General features: G+C 39.4%; 1 protein-coding gene across 2 annotated transcripts in view; it reads left to right on the top strand.

Moving 5' to 3' along the window:
• GRIK2 (glutamate ionotropic receptor kainate type subunit 2) overlaps positions 1-18,813 on the top strand; it is a 994,545-nt gene that overhangs the window by 747,633 nt on the left and 228,099 nt on the right. For both annotated transcript variants that reach the window (XM_082249558.1, XM_082249559.1), the window contains exon 12: positions 776-894. In XM_082249558.1, the coding sequence (XP_082105684.1) occupies positions 776-894 (119 nt within the window). The remainder of the gene's footprint in view (positions 1-775; positions 895-18,813) is intronic.

Genomic DNA, 18,813 nt, shown 5'->3' on the forward strand with positions numbered 1-18,813 from the left:
GACACCATGAATGGCCAATAAAACTGTTACACTCAAGGAAATCCAACACAGGTAAGATAATGCTCAGCAGAGATATGCTGTTGTTATCTAGCCAAAACTTTCTGATCAATTAAATCATTTGGAGCAATAGTGAGCCAACTGCAAATGATGTGTATAGCTTTAAAGCTAAATTTTAGGATAAGTTAATATGTTCTAAATTTCTAAAGTCCTGTGTATTTTTACTTGAATTTGAAATATATGCACCTGGAAAATTAAACTGCAGTGAATTCTTAGTGTATGTCACATTCACTTCTTTATAAATATGCCCTTTAATTTAGCTCATATAGCATTTGTGGAATTATAAGCATTAATATAATATTGCACATATTTAACAGCTTATATAATATCATCTGTTACATTTTCTATTATATTTATTTATGATTACAACTTAATCATATGGTTATATTTGGTGAGTCATTTTTTAAGATTTCTCTTGATTTCTTTATGGTAAACATATATAAACAATTGTATCATTAGGTTCTATTTTTTTAATGTGATCTACACATAGTTAAACCTGAATTCATAAACAACGATTACAAATAACAAATATAATGTCACTCTTGCCATGATGAATATTGATGTTGTTTATACTTACCATTCGCTAGTTGACAGTTCTTTAGAATACTGTTTCAATTTAAAAATAACTTCTTGTTTTCTGTTTTTTTGCAGTTTATGTTGGTGGACATATATTCTTCCTGCTGCTTTAAAATATTCTTTTTTCCTTCACTTGCCACAGGTTTAGCCCATATGAATGGTATAACCCACACCCTTGCAATCCTGACTCAGATGTTGTGGAAAACAATTTCACCTTGCTAAATAGTTTCTGGTTTGGCGTTGGAGCTCTCATGCAGCAAGGTATACGATTCAGCCTATTTTATCACATGGGCACCATGTCCCACTATTTGCTGGGGATAGATCTAACAATGGTACAAGATGCTTGCATGGGTGCCTCTGTGCATGTAGCAATATTCAGCTTGACATTCATAATGATGCATCAAATTGCGGGCATCATCTAATCCCACCCAGTAAATTATTTTAAGAACCTCAGAAATGTTCTTACATACATTACCATGACATTTTATTCTAATCGAATGTAGGAACATTTCATAAATCAACAAATTTCCATTAACAAATGCAGAGTATGGCTTGTAACATCCTCATATTCTAACATCATTTACTATTTCTAACCTGCTATTTTAATTTTGTATCTATAAAAAGTTTGTGTTTACAAATATAAAATCATAACATAATATACTATATTATTGGCAAAGCTACATTCTTTGAAATAGTAGCAAACAATAAGAACTAACACATTATTTTAAATAAACAGTTCAAATAAGTTGTTTCTTGGAGAAATATTTTAAACCTAAAAATAGTGAACACCTTTTTAAAATTTTAAACGATCATATTACTAATGTAGTAATATCAAAGATACTACTTTTTTTACTGTATACAGTATACTGTCCTAGGAGGGACAGAATTTACATAATTATCAAAACACAACTCAGAGTAATATGGTAGAGTTTTTACTGCTGGTCTATAAATAAAGTAGTATTTTAAATGCTATAAATACTTATTATATATATATATATATATATATATATATATATATATATATATATATATATATATATATATATATATATATATATATATATGTATGTATGTATGTATGTATAGTCAGTATCTGAGTGAGTACACCCAACACATTTTTGTAAATATTTTATTATATCTTTTCATGTGACAACACTGAAGAAATTACACTTTGCAGTAGTAATGAGTGTACAGCTTGTATAAAAGTGTAAATTTGCTGTCCCCTCAAAATAACTCAACACACAGCCATTAACGTCTAAACCACTGGCAACAAAAGTGAGTTAACCCATGAGTCAAAATGTCCAAATTAGGCCAAATTAGCCATTTTCCCTCCCCGGTGCCATGTGGCTTGTTAGTGTTACAAGATCACAGGTGTGAATGGGGAGCAGGTGTTGTAAATTTGGTGTTATCGCTCTCACTCTCTCATAATGGTCACTGGAAGTTCAACATGGCACCTCATGGCAAAGAACTCTCTGAGGACTTGAAAAAAAGAATTGTTGCTCCACATAAAGATGGCCTAGGCTATAAGAAGATTGAAAATGATCTTCAGCTTGGTGGCCAAGACCATTCACATAGGGGTGTACTCACTTTTGTTGCCAGCGGTTTAGACATTAATGGCTGTATGTTAAGTTATTTTGAGGGGACAGCAAATGTACACTGTTATGCAAGCTATACACTCACTATTTTACATTGTAGCAAAGTGTCATTTCTTCACTGTCGTCACATGAAAATATATAATAAATATATTTACAAAAAATATGAGAGGTGTACTCACTTTTGTGAGATACTGTGTATATATATATATATATATATATATATACATACATACATACATACAGAGAGAGAGAAAGAGAGATAAAGAGAGAGAATGTACAGTTAAGGAGTATACATGATAGAGGAGACCCGTACATTTCTTGCTGTCACCTCCTTCTCAGGAAACGGTGGGATATGGTGCTGGACTTGACGTTACCTTGGGTACATGACACTCTGCCCCCAACCGGCACTTTGGTACAGTATTACGTCTTCCAAGGAGGCTGTAAACATTTTTAACAATGGGAAACTTAGGTTATGTGTTATTTTTATTTTTTCTTCTTGTATTTTATTCTAATTATTTCTAAAATGAATAAATGGAAGAAAAAATATTCAGTAGCAGCTACATACTGTATACCATGAATTCAGAATTCTTTGTGCTTTGCACTACTTTAAGAAAAATGTAGAGCTGGTTGGTAGGATTGTCTGTCAAACATTTATGAAATAGTAAAATGAAATTATAGATATGATGGATTTTTTTCTGTAAGCAATAATCATTTCAATACACATGTTTAAGCAATAATTTCAGCTCAAATAACTTCTTGTAAAATTACAGTTAAAATCCTAAATTCTTGGGGGACAATGGACCATCAAGATTTCATTTTACTTGGCCTATATGTCTGACAAAATATTTTAAAATGGGACTAGTAGAATTTGTTTTGATTTATTTCAAAAATAATAATGATAAGCTAAGTAGACATTTTAGACTGCCTATTTAGCACTTTCCAGATAATCATTGTTTTTATTTAGTTGTTTCTTTTTCCTTAGCTGATAAATCACAAAAGTGTTTTGCAAGACATAATGCTATATTTTGTTAAGGAATGCATATCTGATTTTTAAAGTTTTCCAACATTTTATTCCACTAAATCCTTTCACACATTATAATTCATTATCTTGCTTTGATGAATAACCATTTCAAAAATGGTTATTTTGTGTTTTGTTTATTCAGTATTGTATTTTTTATATTTAATGCAGTTAATTAATTTTCATTGCATGGTTAAGATTATTTTAAAGCAGAACTATATGACAGTTTTCCTGCCATTGTTTTTCATGCCTGCTATGCTGTCAGAAGAATCATCTTATAAATTATGCTTCATGTGTAGTACAGTCAAAGCACTGACTTGCACACTAATATCCTACAAAGTTTATCAGCTCAAGTAAATTATTATTGGTGCCAACAGCTTAATTCTAAGAGTTCAAAACTTTGAGCTTTTAACTCCAGGTACAATGTTCATGTTCAGTCTTCTTAAGGGAAAATCACAGAAGTTGCTAGATACAGTATAAAGCTAAAGTTATGCTGCAGCACATTGTAGACCTCATACGCTTATATACTGTATACTTGATGTAATGAAAGAGATAAGTATATAGGTAGAAAGAGGGAAAAGGAGGGGAAAGGTATACAGGGATTTACGATGATGTAAGGAAATATGTGGAAGAAGTTTAACAGGTGCAGTTTGGTCCGGTGAGCTGAGAGAGGGGGGTGATATTAGTGTTACTGTTTATGAAGGTGCCTATTAAGGTTTTAGGGCAAACTAACCCTAACAATTAGCTATACCTTTGCCTGAACTCTTAACCTAAACCACACAATTACATCTTAATACAATCATATACTTAATATCTGCACTTTAGCTGTCTGACAGATATTACTTAACACCATTTTATGAGTTTTGGATAGAACATGGAAGGTTAATTTCTTGTTAGAGTTTTTTTGTTGTGTTCCACTGGGAAGATTTCCCTTTCTGTCCTGAAATAGCAACAAAATATGAAAGGAAATTTTCCTTCAGTGACAGGTTTTATTAAAACATTTGTCCCAATTGGTTGATTTATTCTCATGTCTTACTCGGATGACAATTTGGTCATTTTAAATTTCCCCTTACTTTCTCAATGATCACCAGGACAAACAGAGTGGTAACTCCCCACATCAGTAGCACAGACAGGAAAAAGCAAAAAACAAAGGCAGATATAACCCACTCCTGCTTCTGATCACTGGATTAAACTAATAGCATAATCAAGGGGACCGGTCTAGGGTTTATTCATTCAATGATCTTATGCTTCCACTAATTTGGTGGTCTTCCAGCAGCCACATACGTAAAAGAAAGACAAACAGAGGCGCCTCTAAGTGTAGACTTTATGAAATAGGTTTAATGAATAAAATTATGCACTCAGGTTAGTAAGCATATATTCATGCCCATAAAACAAGGTTCGAGTATGGAGAAGTGTACATCATCCTGTCATGGACATCCGTCCTGCTAGAGCCGAAAATCCTTTCTCCATGGCCAGCTTGTACAGCAAGGTTAGAACCAGGAAATAGGCTCGGTGTATTCGCTTGACAGCGAGGCTTGGTGGATAGTCGAACCTGGATGATGTCATCTGCATGCGACGCGTTTCCGAGCGTGCTTGCTGCCTGGGGGAGGGCAGCCGCGCTCCTTCTTCACGGCAAGGCCACCAAGCCTCGCTTTCAAGCAAATACATTGAGCCTATTTCCTGGTTCTAACCTTGCCGTACAAGCCGGCCACGGCTAGAGGATTTTCGGCTCTAGCAGGACGGATGTCCATGACCGGATGATGTACACTTCTCCACACTGGAACCTTGTTTTATGGGCATGAATATATGCTTACTAACGTGAGTGCATAATTTTATTCATTAAACCTGTTGCATAAAGTCTACACTTAGAGACGCCTCTGTTTGTCTTTGTTTTAGCCCCGTGGAACCTCTGGCTTTTGGTTCGATATGACTTTTAACTCTGTGGACTTTTGGGTTGATATGTGATCAAGCGCCTGTTAACATTGTGTACATACGTAAAAGAGCAGCTGCAGAAGGCCTACTGTAAGTGCTAAATCTAGCACAATTCCTATCATTGTACTATTTACCAAGGAGAAAAACTAAACATGACAAGTGACTTAGGTATGTTATCAACAACATTTTTTGTATAAATCTTCAATCTAAAATGTTGTATATTGTTGCTGCCCTAAATGACTATTTTTAAAATGAACTATCCAAAAAGCTCTAGACCTTTAATTTCAACTTAACGGCAGCCATTTATAATATCATCAGTATCCCTGATATCAGCAATCCCTAACATCTGAAGATTTTCTTTAAAATAACTAGCTCTTAGAAAAGTAATTATTTTTAAACTTCAGTAAAAAGATAACAGTAGAAAGTGCCCAGCCTCTTAATCTATCCAGGTACAACTCCTTGAGCTCTGTACTTTGACTGCCCTATTCTAACTTCCCAGTCAGTTTAGGTAGACAGACTTTAGAGCTATATTCACTCTCCTAACACCATTCCTCCTGCTTATCTACTCCAATAAGAGTAACATGAGCAGGAGACAAAGCAGCAGAGCTCAGAAAGGCCTAAAGAAGGAGAAGCAGCAGTAACAATTAATGTAAAGGACAGCCGGGAACTTGGAAATCATATATTCATCGATGTAAAGCTCTGCAGTTTGTATTCGGTCAAAGTGGAGAAAAGTACTGTAAACTAAGGTGGCAGCTGGGAAAATACTGGTTACTGTATGTTTAAAAACATGGGCATGTTAAAAGGTGGGTGTGGTATGAAAGGGTGCTATGGAGATATAATGCTATATATGCTAAAATGGGATTGCTAATAATACATAGAAAACTATGAGGTACTTTATTAGCTGAATTTTGAAAATAAAATGAACTCAAAATCATAAATTTGTTCTCATTTTTCAGCTTTATTTAACACATGAATACAATATATTTATATCATTTATTCAAAAGCACAACCCAACAGACTGTGGAAATCAAAGCAATTTATTAAAAAATCGTTTTTTTTTTAGAGGGTCACCTATACAGAATAAAGAGATACAGTGGACTTGATTTACCAAAGGCAAATGAACAATTCATTTTCCAATGGACGTTTCAAAAAGAATTGTCCAGAGATTGGTAAATGAGGTGAAGTTCTGCTTACTCCCATCATCCAATCATGTGCAAATAAAAATGCTGTTTCTTTTATTCTTCCTTGCACATGATAGCGTATTCTATGCAAAGTTAAATTTCACCACAAGCTATGGAGAAAATTTCCTTGCAAAGTGGCCAGCCTATTTTGCCTTTAGTAAATCAACCCCAGTATACCAAAGGGGTTTATCCTACATGTTATAGTAAAAAAAACAAAAAATAGTAAAGCATGTACTAATTAAATTTACCTACAAGGTAAAATAGAATTACATACATTGCTATACTTGCCTTTCTGACAGCCTGTGTGTTAAAATGCTACCTCTTCACTGCTTGCAGGTTGCTGCAGGTATTTCATACTTCCGAATATGTTTCTCCTACAGCATGCAGTGTTTTTTTTTCCATTTGCTTGTACATCACTATAGCACATACAAGATGGCGACAGTGCATGGTGGGTCAAACAGATATTCAACCCATTGGACAGATTAAATGTCTGCAGCAGCTTGCGAACATTGGAGAGATGACATTTTACAAATGAGCCACTTAAAAAGGTAGGAAAATATCTTCTTTTAGCAGGTATTGTGTATATTTTATACAAGTGAGGAATGCTTGTTGGATAGAATTAATTGCAACAAAATGTTTAGCATACCATGTGCAAGACACCAGATAAAATACAGCTAAACAAAATAAGCTACAGATGCTGATCAGCCAAACTGCCCTGGTTTGGTTTGAGCAGGGGTCAACAAACTTCAAGGTTCAGATGCCAAACCTAAACCTCTTTAAAACCATTGGGATCCAAGTCTGTCATATTTAAAATGCCCATTTTCTGGGCTAAAAGTAAAGGGGGTGTCAAAAACATTATGGGGGTGGGCACTGCCCTGGGGAACATGTGCCAATGCAAACATTTAAAAATTAAAAATAAATAAATTCAGCCAGGAACAGTGGTTTTCTTACCCGCTTAAAGTAAAACATAAAAACAAGTCCAGTTCTTTTAAAAAACATTATATATATATATATAAGTTGCGCTAGAGAGTGAAAAACATAAGTGATGTATGTTAAAGAGTCCAAAATAAGTCCGTGTATAAGCAAACAGCACGCCTGATGAGTTAACTGTGCAGGTACCGCTTACCGGAAACAAATGATATATGAACCCAAAGAAAACTTCAAGAAGTCCACAGGAGATAGACGTCAGTTGGACCCCGTATTTCTGAATGGGTCTCCTCAGTGTTGGGTGATCATGTGAAATATAAAAATGAAACCGCCATAGCGTAAAACCACAAATAAAATGGATAAACACCCCAAGTGATAGGAATGTCAGAAAGGTGCTAAAGTAGTGATGGTGAAAGACTCAAACACCTCCAATCCTGTGTAAATACTCCTTACCAGAGTAATGAAAAGTGTTCAAAGGAAACAGAAACAGGAAGGCCTCCCCCGATAGGACTGCAGCTTACCAAAGGAAAATATAGTGAGCATATAGATTCCAGCCGTGCCACCGAAGAGGGCTAACACACATATGCCCTTACCAGCTCCAAGTGTTGTAAGGCAGAGAGACTCCAAACCCGACCAAACACTTCCACTGAGGACACAGCTCCAAGTATTGTATGGCAGAGACACTCCAAACCCGACCAAACACTTCCACTAGGGACGCTGATAGAGGCTCAGCATACAGATGGTGTCTTCAGTACAGCGCCACTCGGTGCTCAGCTGACCTCCCATTGCTCTCCTCTTCTTCTCCCAGCTGTCAGCGGGGGATCTCAGCCCCTCCCCTCTGCAGTGCTCAGAGCGTGGAAGAGAATTCCGGTGCTGGCTGCAGAATCCTTCCCTCAGCTGCCTGTATTTCTGTCAGACAATACACAACGTGCTCCAAGGCGCTGACAGCACCTTTATAAAAACATGTCTGAGGGTGCCCTAAACTTGCCTGCCCCTCCAAGGGCCTGCTATGTATTATGAGGAACATTTGGAGGGGAAAGTGTGCTTTTAAAAAAAGAAGAAGCAATGAATGCCATTTGTTGGAAATTAAACTTTTATCAATTTTCTTTTGTTTGTAAATATCTATTCTGCTGTAGCACATCCTACAAAAATGAAAAAATTAATTTGTGTAGAGTCCTCCCCAAAATACATACCAGTTACTTGAGTTTGGTGTGGATTTTAAGGGGGTACTTCATGAAAAAAAAAGAAAAAAGTCCCCCCAGAAAATCAATTCCAGACTTTTTGGGTCTGATACAGATTTTAAGCAGCCCTCCACAAAATAAAATGCATGAGGTTCCCCTACAAATCCATATCAGACCCTTTATTCAATCATGCAGCCTGCCTGGCCACAAAAGGGGGGGGAGTGTGCCCCTTTCCTGAACAGTACCAGGCCACATGCCCTCCACATGGGGGTGTTGAAGCATCTCATCCCCATGTTGATGAGGATAGAGGCCTTATCCCCACAAACCTGGACAGAGGCTGTGGGGGGCTTACTGGAATCTGTAAGTCCCCTTTAATAATAGGGGGCTCCCAGATACCACCCCTAATGAAAATGAGTATGAGTACCCATGCTCATTTACACTAAAAAGTTATAAGCTAGATATAAAGACATCCAAACATTTGACAAGCCCTTCGGTAAAAAAAATAAAAATCCACATAAAATGTCCATTGTTGTAAATCAATTGTCAATCATGATGCCTACCGCCAAATGACTCCCTAAAAAAGAAAACCCAACAACCCAATGCACACGGCTGATCCTGATGATATACAGTACATACTCAAATGATAGCTCTCCACGCTGTCATCAGCTACAAAAGAGAAGGAGCAGGGATAATGGTGGCATCATTGACCAAATATGAACACTTTTTACCTAAAAGGAGTGGGAATTCCTGGTGTCATCTGTGTTTTTTTCTAGGGACCCCTTAGACTTCCTTGGGAACCTCTGACAACACAACAGAACTGCTTCTATATTTGATTTTCAGCTTCTTCTGAACAGGGGTCAAACAAACTGGGTTTTGAACTGGACCGTCGGCTCATGACAAGCTGCCAGCAAAGTTTGCCAAAAATGAATACAGTTTGACAGCCATTATATTAACCACTTTACGACTGCTCACAGTAATATTACTGCGGCAGAGTGGCTCATTATCGTCTGACGACGTAGTACTACGTCGTCAGACACTCCCCCTTCTGGGCGGCGCTTGCGCGCCGCCGGAGGCTCGCTCCCGCTGTTTTCATTCACAGCGGGAGTCGGGCCAGGGGAGAAGCAGCGGCGATCGCCGCTGCTCTTACCCGATCGTCGGGGATCGAGTCTGGAGATGTTTACACACAGCGGGCGGATCTCCATAGTGACAGGGAGTGACAGATCGGACTGTTCAGCATAGCTGGACATCCGATCTGTCCATGACTCACTCAGTCACCTCCCCCCCCCACACGTCAGTAAGCACCAGGCATACATTAACCCCTCCCTCTCCAATAAAATTAACCCCTTCCCTGCCAGTGTCATTTTTACAGTAACAGTGCATATATATAGCACTGATTACTGCAGTAATGTCACTGGTACCCCCAAAAGTGTCAAAAATGTCAGTCAAGGGTCCGATCTGTCCGCCGCAATGTCGCAGTCCTGCAAAAAAAATCGCAGATACATAAAAAGTACAGTAAAACTGCAGGAAAGGGCACTGGGGGCACTGGGGGGCAAACTAATGTGAATTCATTTTATTTTGTAATGTATCAGCGTGTTTGGTGTGTTTTACTGTTTAAAATTGCCGCCGGTTCCACCCCCCTGCGAGCGTCACGTCACAGGAGACGGAAGTCGGGGCACAGAGCTTTTGGAGGAAGATCCGGCCGCTGCAAACTGCCGGGACACATCGCTGAATCCCGGGGAAAAGGTGAGTACCCTCTCTTACAGGATCAAGCGATCTTCCTAGCGGTACCCCGAGTGTGGCTCGGGGTTACCACTTTTGGCACTGAAATTTAACCCCGAGCCACACTCAGGAATAACGCTAGGGAGGTTAAAGTAAAGAATCAAAAAGTTAATTTATTTCAGTAATTCAATTCAAAATGTGAAACTCTATATGAATGTGAAAATATATGTTAGATAGATGGGTTACACACAGAGTGATATATTTCAAGCATTTCTTTATACTGAATTATGGGTTTTTAGTAGCTATAAGCCGTAATCATCAAAATTAAAAGAAATAAATGCTTGAAATATATCACTGTGTAAGGCATCTATATAAAATATATGAGTTTCACTTTTTGAATTAAATGACTGAAATAAATTAACTTTTTGATTATATTCCAAGTTTATCAGATGCATATTTGTGGTTTATTTTTTTCATTAATTTATATATATTTTTTTTTTTATCTAAAACAATTGTGCTTGAAAAACTGCTGTGAAAATACCATGTGATATAAAAAATTGCAACAATCGCCATTTGATTCCCTAGGGTTTCTACCAAAAATAAATATATATATATATATATATATATATATATATATATATTTATATATATATATATATACAATGATTGGGGGTTATAAGTAATTTTCTAGGAAAAAATACTGAATTACACATGTAAAAAAAAAGTGCCACATGTTATGAAGATCAGGGTGGGGTGTTATATAGTCTCAAAACATTTCAGGACAACAACACTTCTCTTCCAGTACATTGAGTAAGTGTTGTCACCCTAAGACGCTAGTGTTTTACTGGCAGGATCACCAGGTGAAAATAAAGAAAAGCCTAACTAAAAATAAACACAGCCACCACAATTAAAGATTGCTAAGTTGCTATATACTGTCATCAGAAAAAGGAAAGAACACCGCCCACCGACCAAGTGCATGAATATGTGAATAAGTGGTGTGGCCTCAGCCAGTGCCACTCTTGGCACTGGCTGAAGCTACACTCATTCACATATTCATGCACTGGGTCAATGAGTGGTGTCCCTTCCTTTTTCTGATGATGCTTCTACAACCCTGAATGGTGCATAGGCACCTGCTTCCTTCACTGCAACCGGCGGGGAGATCATTTTATCAGCTTACAGTGGCATTGCAAGTTATACCTGGATTGCTATATACTGTCTTAAATTTTCATTCTTAGGTTAAGATACACTTCAATTTTGCATGTTTTTCACCAGTGATACCCTCCAATGCTATCTGAAGCAAATTGCAAAACTACCTTTTGCAATACTGTATAGTTGTTTGCTGAATAATACATTTGTCTGTGTAACAATGTTTTGTGTATGGGTCCATTCATGTCCATATTCATGCATTAAACGCATTCATTTTACTTCATGAAAATGCATTTCAGGTTGAAATCCTATTCATCCTCATATGCCTTATTTCCCTCTATGCACTTCAGCATATTAAGGCTATTTTGCATTTGTGCAGGTATATTGAAATATTATGTACAAAAACACATGTATCAGTTAGTTGGGTGGGAGGCCAATACACCATGGAAACCTCTAGTTTGAATCTTATTTCCTAATATTACATACCAAATTAAAAAATATATATGCATATAAAATGTGTGTAAATAATTATAAATAATAAACAAAAGTATGCATGCAGAAATGTGCATCAAATGAAAACCAAATTCGTAGTTTAGGATGTTTTTCATAAAAAAAAAAGGAAAATATTAATTAAACAGACACTTTAAAATATGTTTTAAAGTATTATATGTAGCTTGCCAGTGGTCTTCCTATCCTTCGGGAAAGAAATATAAAACTAAAAACAAGATTTTCAAAAATGTTTTGTCTGTGATGCACTGACCCTGTCTGTTGGGTATAATTATAAAACTCCCATTGCTTTTACCCAAATGACCTTTTGTATGACTTGCAAGCCCACTAAAAAGTATTTAACTTGTGTATTTTTAGATAGTCTTTATCTCTTTGGTAACACGAGAAGCTGAACACAAGGCAGACGTTGCAGCTGATACCCAGCTAGAGTTCTAAGAGTAAAGTTAGTCAGAATTTCATGGAGCCACAATTATTTAAAAAAAAAAAGTTGTATATATTTGGAGTTATTATCATCCCATTTAGTCATAATTTACAACGTGATGCTTGTATCGTAGCTTTGAATCCTATGTAGATTTTCTATTGCATTACTTGAACATGTTTATACAGTAATTGGATGTCTTGCTCCAGAGTTTGTGCCAGATTAACAACAGAGTCAATATGTTAGAGATGAGATTTGATTTTACTACAACCATAGGTTTGCAATGAATCCTATGTGTTTGCAGGCCTGGTAAAACAATGCAGGGATTCACAATAGTAACAAAAAATGCACTGCCTGGCCTTGAACCTTAGGTCATCTGCCTTAGAAAGGCCAATAAATGGCAAAGCCCCTCACAGTAAAAGAATGGATTCCCAGCAGCCTTTTTGACAATGGGGTTGATTTACTAAAGGTAAATAGTCTGTGTACTGCAGGTGCATCTGCTTTAGATTTGCGGGGAACATGCAAGAAAAATAAAAAAAAGGAATTATTTATTGAGCATGATTGGATGATAGAAATTAGCAGAGCTTCCCTTCATTTCAGAGCTTCCCTTCAGATCTAGAGTGCACTTCCAAGTGCACTTGCAGTGCACGTCTATTGCACATTATATTTGCCTTTAATAAATTAACCTCAAAGTGTTTTAGTTGTGATAGGGAAAGCATAGGGTAGGTTAGTGTAGGGCTTGTAGCAGAGCTGAAGTATGGGGATATGGAGTGCATGCCCCAGGAGATGCATTGAGAGTGGCGCCACCACTGACAGGAGCAGTGACAGCAGTATCAATATTCCTGTGGCTTGCATGTTTTGAGGGATGCTGGGGATGCCAGTTCAGTGACAGCTCAGCCAAGTAAACAAGGAGCCACAGCAAAGGAAGACTTCCACCACTGGCTTCCTCTGCTGGGCTCTGCATTAGATAATGTTATCAGACAAAGCCCGGGAGATAAGTGAGTAGAGAAAGTCTTCTTTTGCTGCCAGCTCTTTGTTTACAAGTGGCAGTAGTAATCGTCTGAGCCATCACTGCATCTGTATATGGAGAAAGATCAGCAGACAAGAACAGAAAGAGGGGATGATTCTTCTACAGGATTGTAGATGGTATCAAGCAGCCATGTATATTGCACCAGTGCCCCCTCTCCTGTCACCAACTGAGCACCAGGGACCCCTTCCCCCACTGACTGACAGTGCCCCCACCTCTCCCCACTTAGCACCAGTGCTCACTTTGTCCCCCCCTAAGCACCAGGACCCCCCATATCCCCAAACATTTGTCCACTCACTGAGCACCAGTGCCCCAATCTTTGCCCACTGAGCACCACTGCTCCCTCTTTCCACACTGAGCACCACTGCCCCCTTGCCCCTCCCCCCCACTGAGCACCACTAACCCTCTATCCCCACACTGTGTACCAGTGCACCCCTTATCCCCCACTGAGCACCACTACCCCCCTCTTCTCACTAAGCAATGGAGCACCAGTGCCCCCTCTTCCACAGACTAAGCAACACTACCTCCCTCTCCCCACGCTGAATACCAGTTCACCTCTTATCCCCCACTGAGCACCACTGTCCCCTTTCTTCCCACTGAGCAATTGAGCAATAGTGTCCCTCTCTTCCCCAACTGAGCAGCAGTGCCCCCCTTATCTCTCCACTGAACACCATTGCCTCCTCGTTTCACCATCATGGGCCAGTGCTCCCCATCTCCCCCTACTGAGCAGCAGTGCCCCTCATATTCCCACACTAAGCACCACTGCCTCCTTGTTTTGCCACTCAGCACCAGTGTCCACCCATGTACCCCCACTGAGCACCAGTGCTCCCCATCTCCCCATATTGAGCAACAGTGCCCCCCTTATCCCCCCACTGAGAGACGCTGCCCTCCTTGTCCCCCACTGAACATAATATTGTAAAAAGAGCTATTACCTTATGGTTGCTGGTTGCAATTGTTTTTACAGAGGCCACTCAATTGACACCCCTCCCCCAGGTCAAATTTCAAAATGTAATTACATTTTAACAATATGGATTTTGTTAAAGTGTGATTGCCAGAAGCATTGGAAACCAGGGCTGAGTTAAGTATTTTTTCTTTTTTTTATCAACCGCTTAATTTTTTATCATCTACAATCTTTTCCATTGATTTGACTTTGGTTGTGGTGAAGGGGGTGGCTTTCATATAGCAGATCTACCATTTTATTAGAAGGCCTTCTGTAATTGGTGTCGGCAGTACAATTTGACTGGGAAATGTACGTAAGCAAAGGAGCTTATGTGGCAGAGTATTGTCACTTTATAACAGAAAGTGCCCAAACATGTATCGCTATATCAATATTATCAGCTGTTATTTTCATAAAATCTATTGATTAAAATAGGCTTTCCAGGTAATATTATCATTTTAAAGCGTATAGTTTTAGTGGTTGGATTTACTGTATACCTATGTTAACAACTATGCTTGAGTTCTTTAAATTGTAGTGGGGGGCTACATTCTCTTATGTGCCCTGGCTGTGTGCACAGTTCTGAACATTGGAAAAAAATGAAAGAACCAATAGTTGTCCACAACAACTGATTTATACATACTGTTGCTCTTCTGTTGTTATAACCTTAGCTACATTCTTCTATTATGTAAGGTATTTTTCCTTTTTTAAAATTATAACCTTTAACCTGGGATGATTAGAGTGCATCAGACAGTTATTGCAGACAGTCTGTTCAAGAGCTGCCATTTATTTTGCAACCTTTGAAAAAAAAAACATAGAAATATAAAGACTTTCTGCACCCAAAATACCACAAACCGACACCCCAGGTTCACTGAAGCACCCATGCCACATCCCTACTATTTACCCAAAAAGTAACATTTGCAGTGGATATTTGTGATCCAGGTCTGATTAAATCATTAAATAATGTATATAAAAAAAAATATTAATGTTTGGGGACATTTTTTGTGGGACAAGCCTAGGCCAGGAACTAAAGGAAGGGAGCTGTTTTCACCAGCTTTTCTAAAAAGTTGACGTGCCAAGCTGGCATACAAGAGTAGGGTGTGTGGGGTTTGGGGACACTTTTTTTCTCCCCCTGAAAAAACCTTGGGAAGGTTGTTGCTGGAGATTGTGGGGTGAATTTTGGTGAGTACTGCCTTCTGTTTAAAGGCTTCACACTGGGGAGGGTGGGCCACCTATGATTCATAGGACTGTATGCCTAACTTTTTGCTGTTGCCTGCCCTTGGCTTCCTATTCCTAAAGAGAGACTCACAAGTAAAGGGTATATAGAACCATGGGGGATTGAAATAAATCTCCTCCCCAAATGTAGTGAGAATAGGGTCCACCTTCCTACCTTTCATTCATTTTAACTAAGTTTGTATTGCCACCCCTAAGCTTGTTTACTTTACCAGGGCAAGGACTGTCTCACGAGGAAAAGAGGACGTCATGTCCCTTTTAGCTATTCTACTCTTTGTTTTCATTCCTTTTTCTTCTCTTTTCTTTTTTGCTGACCATGTAACTTTTTCCCTTTGGTACTTTTTACTCTTGTGATGTCCAGGACAAACCTCATTGTCCCTCTTTTTACAGTTATACTCATATACTGACTACTCTCTCCTAAAAACTGTGAGGCAATGCATACTGTTGATGGTAAATTCTATGGGTATCTTGACTGTAATATGTTTTTTTGAGAAATTGTATTCCATAAACAGTTTACCACTTTCTCATGTTCAAAAGATTATATCATTTGTTGCATTGCGGTCATCTCATGTATCTGTACCTGTCCATGATAAAAACCTAAATTAACATTAGAAAACAACTCAACAGAATTTCTCCTCGTGCAATTATCACAATGGAGAAGAAAAAGGGGAGGAAGGAAAAAGAGGAGGAATAGAGGGAGGATAAGAATGGGGAAGAGGAGGAAAAGATCTAATTAACAAGACTTTGTGCTCTCTACCTTCATGTAGCAACACCATTATCTCTTCTTTTAGGTTTGCCTGTCATTTTTTTTTATTATTTGAGGAAGGGCAGGCAGCCTTTGGCTGTAGGATTATACATTTAATTTTTGCTTCTGTCTGCCTTTCCCACCGGCTATAGAATTAGGATCCTCCATTTGTTGTTAAATCATAAATGGTGTGGCACTAAATCCAACCAATGCGTATTATAGCTCTGTGATAATCAGTATAAAACAACAAAAGTGAGTTGCTAAAACATTTTGAATATACTGTACATGACCGTAGACATATGTAAAAATATGATATATATAAAAAAGCAACATCAGCACAATCAAAACAAAATGTGATGAACAGTTCAAATCAGCCTTGTTGGGCAGTGCATCCAAGATTCGGTGCTGTGCAAACCACACAAATCTGAAAACAAGAGTTCTTTCAACTATAAGGTGAAGTGGTGTTTTAGTTCTCCAAATAAAGTGACATTATTATTCTATGCATTACAATTTTTCATTCAGGTGCTCCACCAGTGTGCACAATGGAAGCTCACTAGAGTTGAACAAACACCCGGATGTCCGGGTTCGACGGGTTTGGCCGAACTTGAAAAAAAAGTCCGGGTTCGTGACCCGAACTTAACCTGAACTTTACCCCAATCCCGAACCCCATTGAAGTCAATGGTGACCGGAACTTTTGAGCACTAAAATGGCTCTAAAAAAACATGGAAAGGGCTAGAGGGCTGAAAATGGCAGCAACATCTTCTTAAGAGCATGGAAAGTGCTCTGCAAACAAATGTGCATAGGGAAATAACTTAAAATAACATAAAAAACGGAAAAATAAAAAAGAATCATCTTGATCTAGGAGGACGAGGCCCATATGGAGTAGGAGGTTGAGGTGGCGGTGGATGTGGCGGTGTAAGTGGAGGAGGACGAGGTAGCCAACACTGGTTTTGGTTTTTAATTTTAAATTTCTTTTTAAATTAGGGTACACCCCAAAAGAGTGAGAAAGATCAAAAATGCAACAATGGCAGGGTAAGGCCAGTATACATGTCTATTCTGCACAAGGTACGGACAAGTCCTGTGGGATCCATGCCTGGTTCATTTTAATGAACGTGAGCTTGTCCACATTTGCTCTGGACAGGCGGCTGCACTTGTCTGTGATAACGCCCCCAGCCATGCGAAATACACGTTCAGATAATACACTTGCTGCAGGGCAGGCCAGCACCTCCAAGGCGTAAAGGGCAAGCTCAGGCCATGTGCCCAATTTGGAGACCCAGAAGTTGAAGGGGGCAGACCCATCATTCAGTATGTGTATAGTACGTAAGGAACGGTAAGGAACTGTATATGGTGTATGGTATATGGCAAGGAATGGTGATGGCGGGCGGGGGGGGGAGCTTTTTTCCCCCTTCTGGGTTGAGTCTGGCCTTGGAAAAGGTATGTGTCCCTGGTTGTGGGCCGGGCTCTCCCAAAGCTATCTAAGTTCTGAGGCCTTCTGGTAGGGACGGGCTGCACTGGTCTTGCCAGGGACCGGGGTTCTGAAAAGCCTGTGGTGTATGTGCCCCTGGAATGGCAGTCCAGGGGTGCCATAATTCACAACACTATGAGTATGGCACCAAGGACACTGCACTTCCTACACATGTTTTTCACACCTGCCTCTAGGGCCGGGCCTTTTGGTCAGGAGTCAGGACCAGAGGAACTTTTTATTCCTGGCCGAAGGGCCTGCCATAGTATTGCAACATGGCACTAACCTTGCATTTCTCCACTATCCCTTTCCCTAATTGTATGTGTTGTGTGTCCTACGTTTTGTGTTTTTTATTGTGGCAGTAAACTTTATTTTTCACTATTTTGATTAGTAGGGTGTAGGCCTTTGGGCCTGTCCTGGGAGGGGGTGGATATGGCCTTCTGGCTTGGTTCGCCCTAACTCATGGAGTCTCTCTTCGGGAGAGCCCCACCTAGTACTTGGGGTGTTCTGTTTCAGCAGACCTCCTAAAGAATGGGGCTGCCTGGTTTCGGCCAGGTTAGCCAGTGTAAGTACCCCAGTCCCTGTCAGGGGCCTTGCACCCCGGGGGATCAGGGTCAGGGACCATGTGTACACCCTGTGCACTTTTTGTGTTTCACTTTTTTGGTGTGCACTTTTTTATGGTTCACACACCACGGGCTTAAAAAAAAAAAACAGCTGGTGGTCCTGGTTTTTGTGGCATGCCGACAAAGCTTTTCCACATTTCATACATGCTAACCCTGCCTTCTGAGGTGCTGGTGGTGCCCTGGCTGCGTTGGCAACCCCCTCCTCCTCTGCCTTCACCTTGTGCTTCCACTGTGCCCCCGCTGTCAGGTGGGAATGCCACCAGCATCGCTTCTCGACCTTTTGGCTAAGATCAAGTGTAGTATCTGTTGTTATCAGTTAGCTGGGTGCCACCCTGCTGTGAACATGGTTCCTCCTCCTCCATCTCCTACTCCTTATCCTCCACCTCGTCATCCTCCAGAACTGTGCCCTTGCTGGACAATTGTGTACATGGCGTTTGTGGGTGCAGGAACCCACCCTCGGAGCCACTTGTGAATGACTGCCCTGAAAGCCTTGGAAATGATCACTGCTCCGGATGCGGAGGCGGTAGAGGAT

The sequence above is a fragment of the Pelophylax lessonae genome, assembly GCF_965119305.1.
Source record: "Pelophylax lessonae genome assembly, chromosome: 3".
Lineage (NCBI taxonomy): Eukaryota > Metazoa > Chordata > Amphibia > Anura > Ranidae > Pelophylax > Pelophylax lessonae.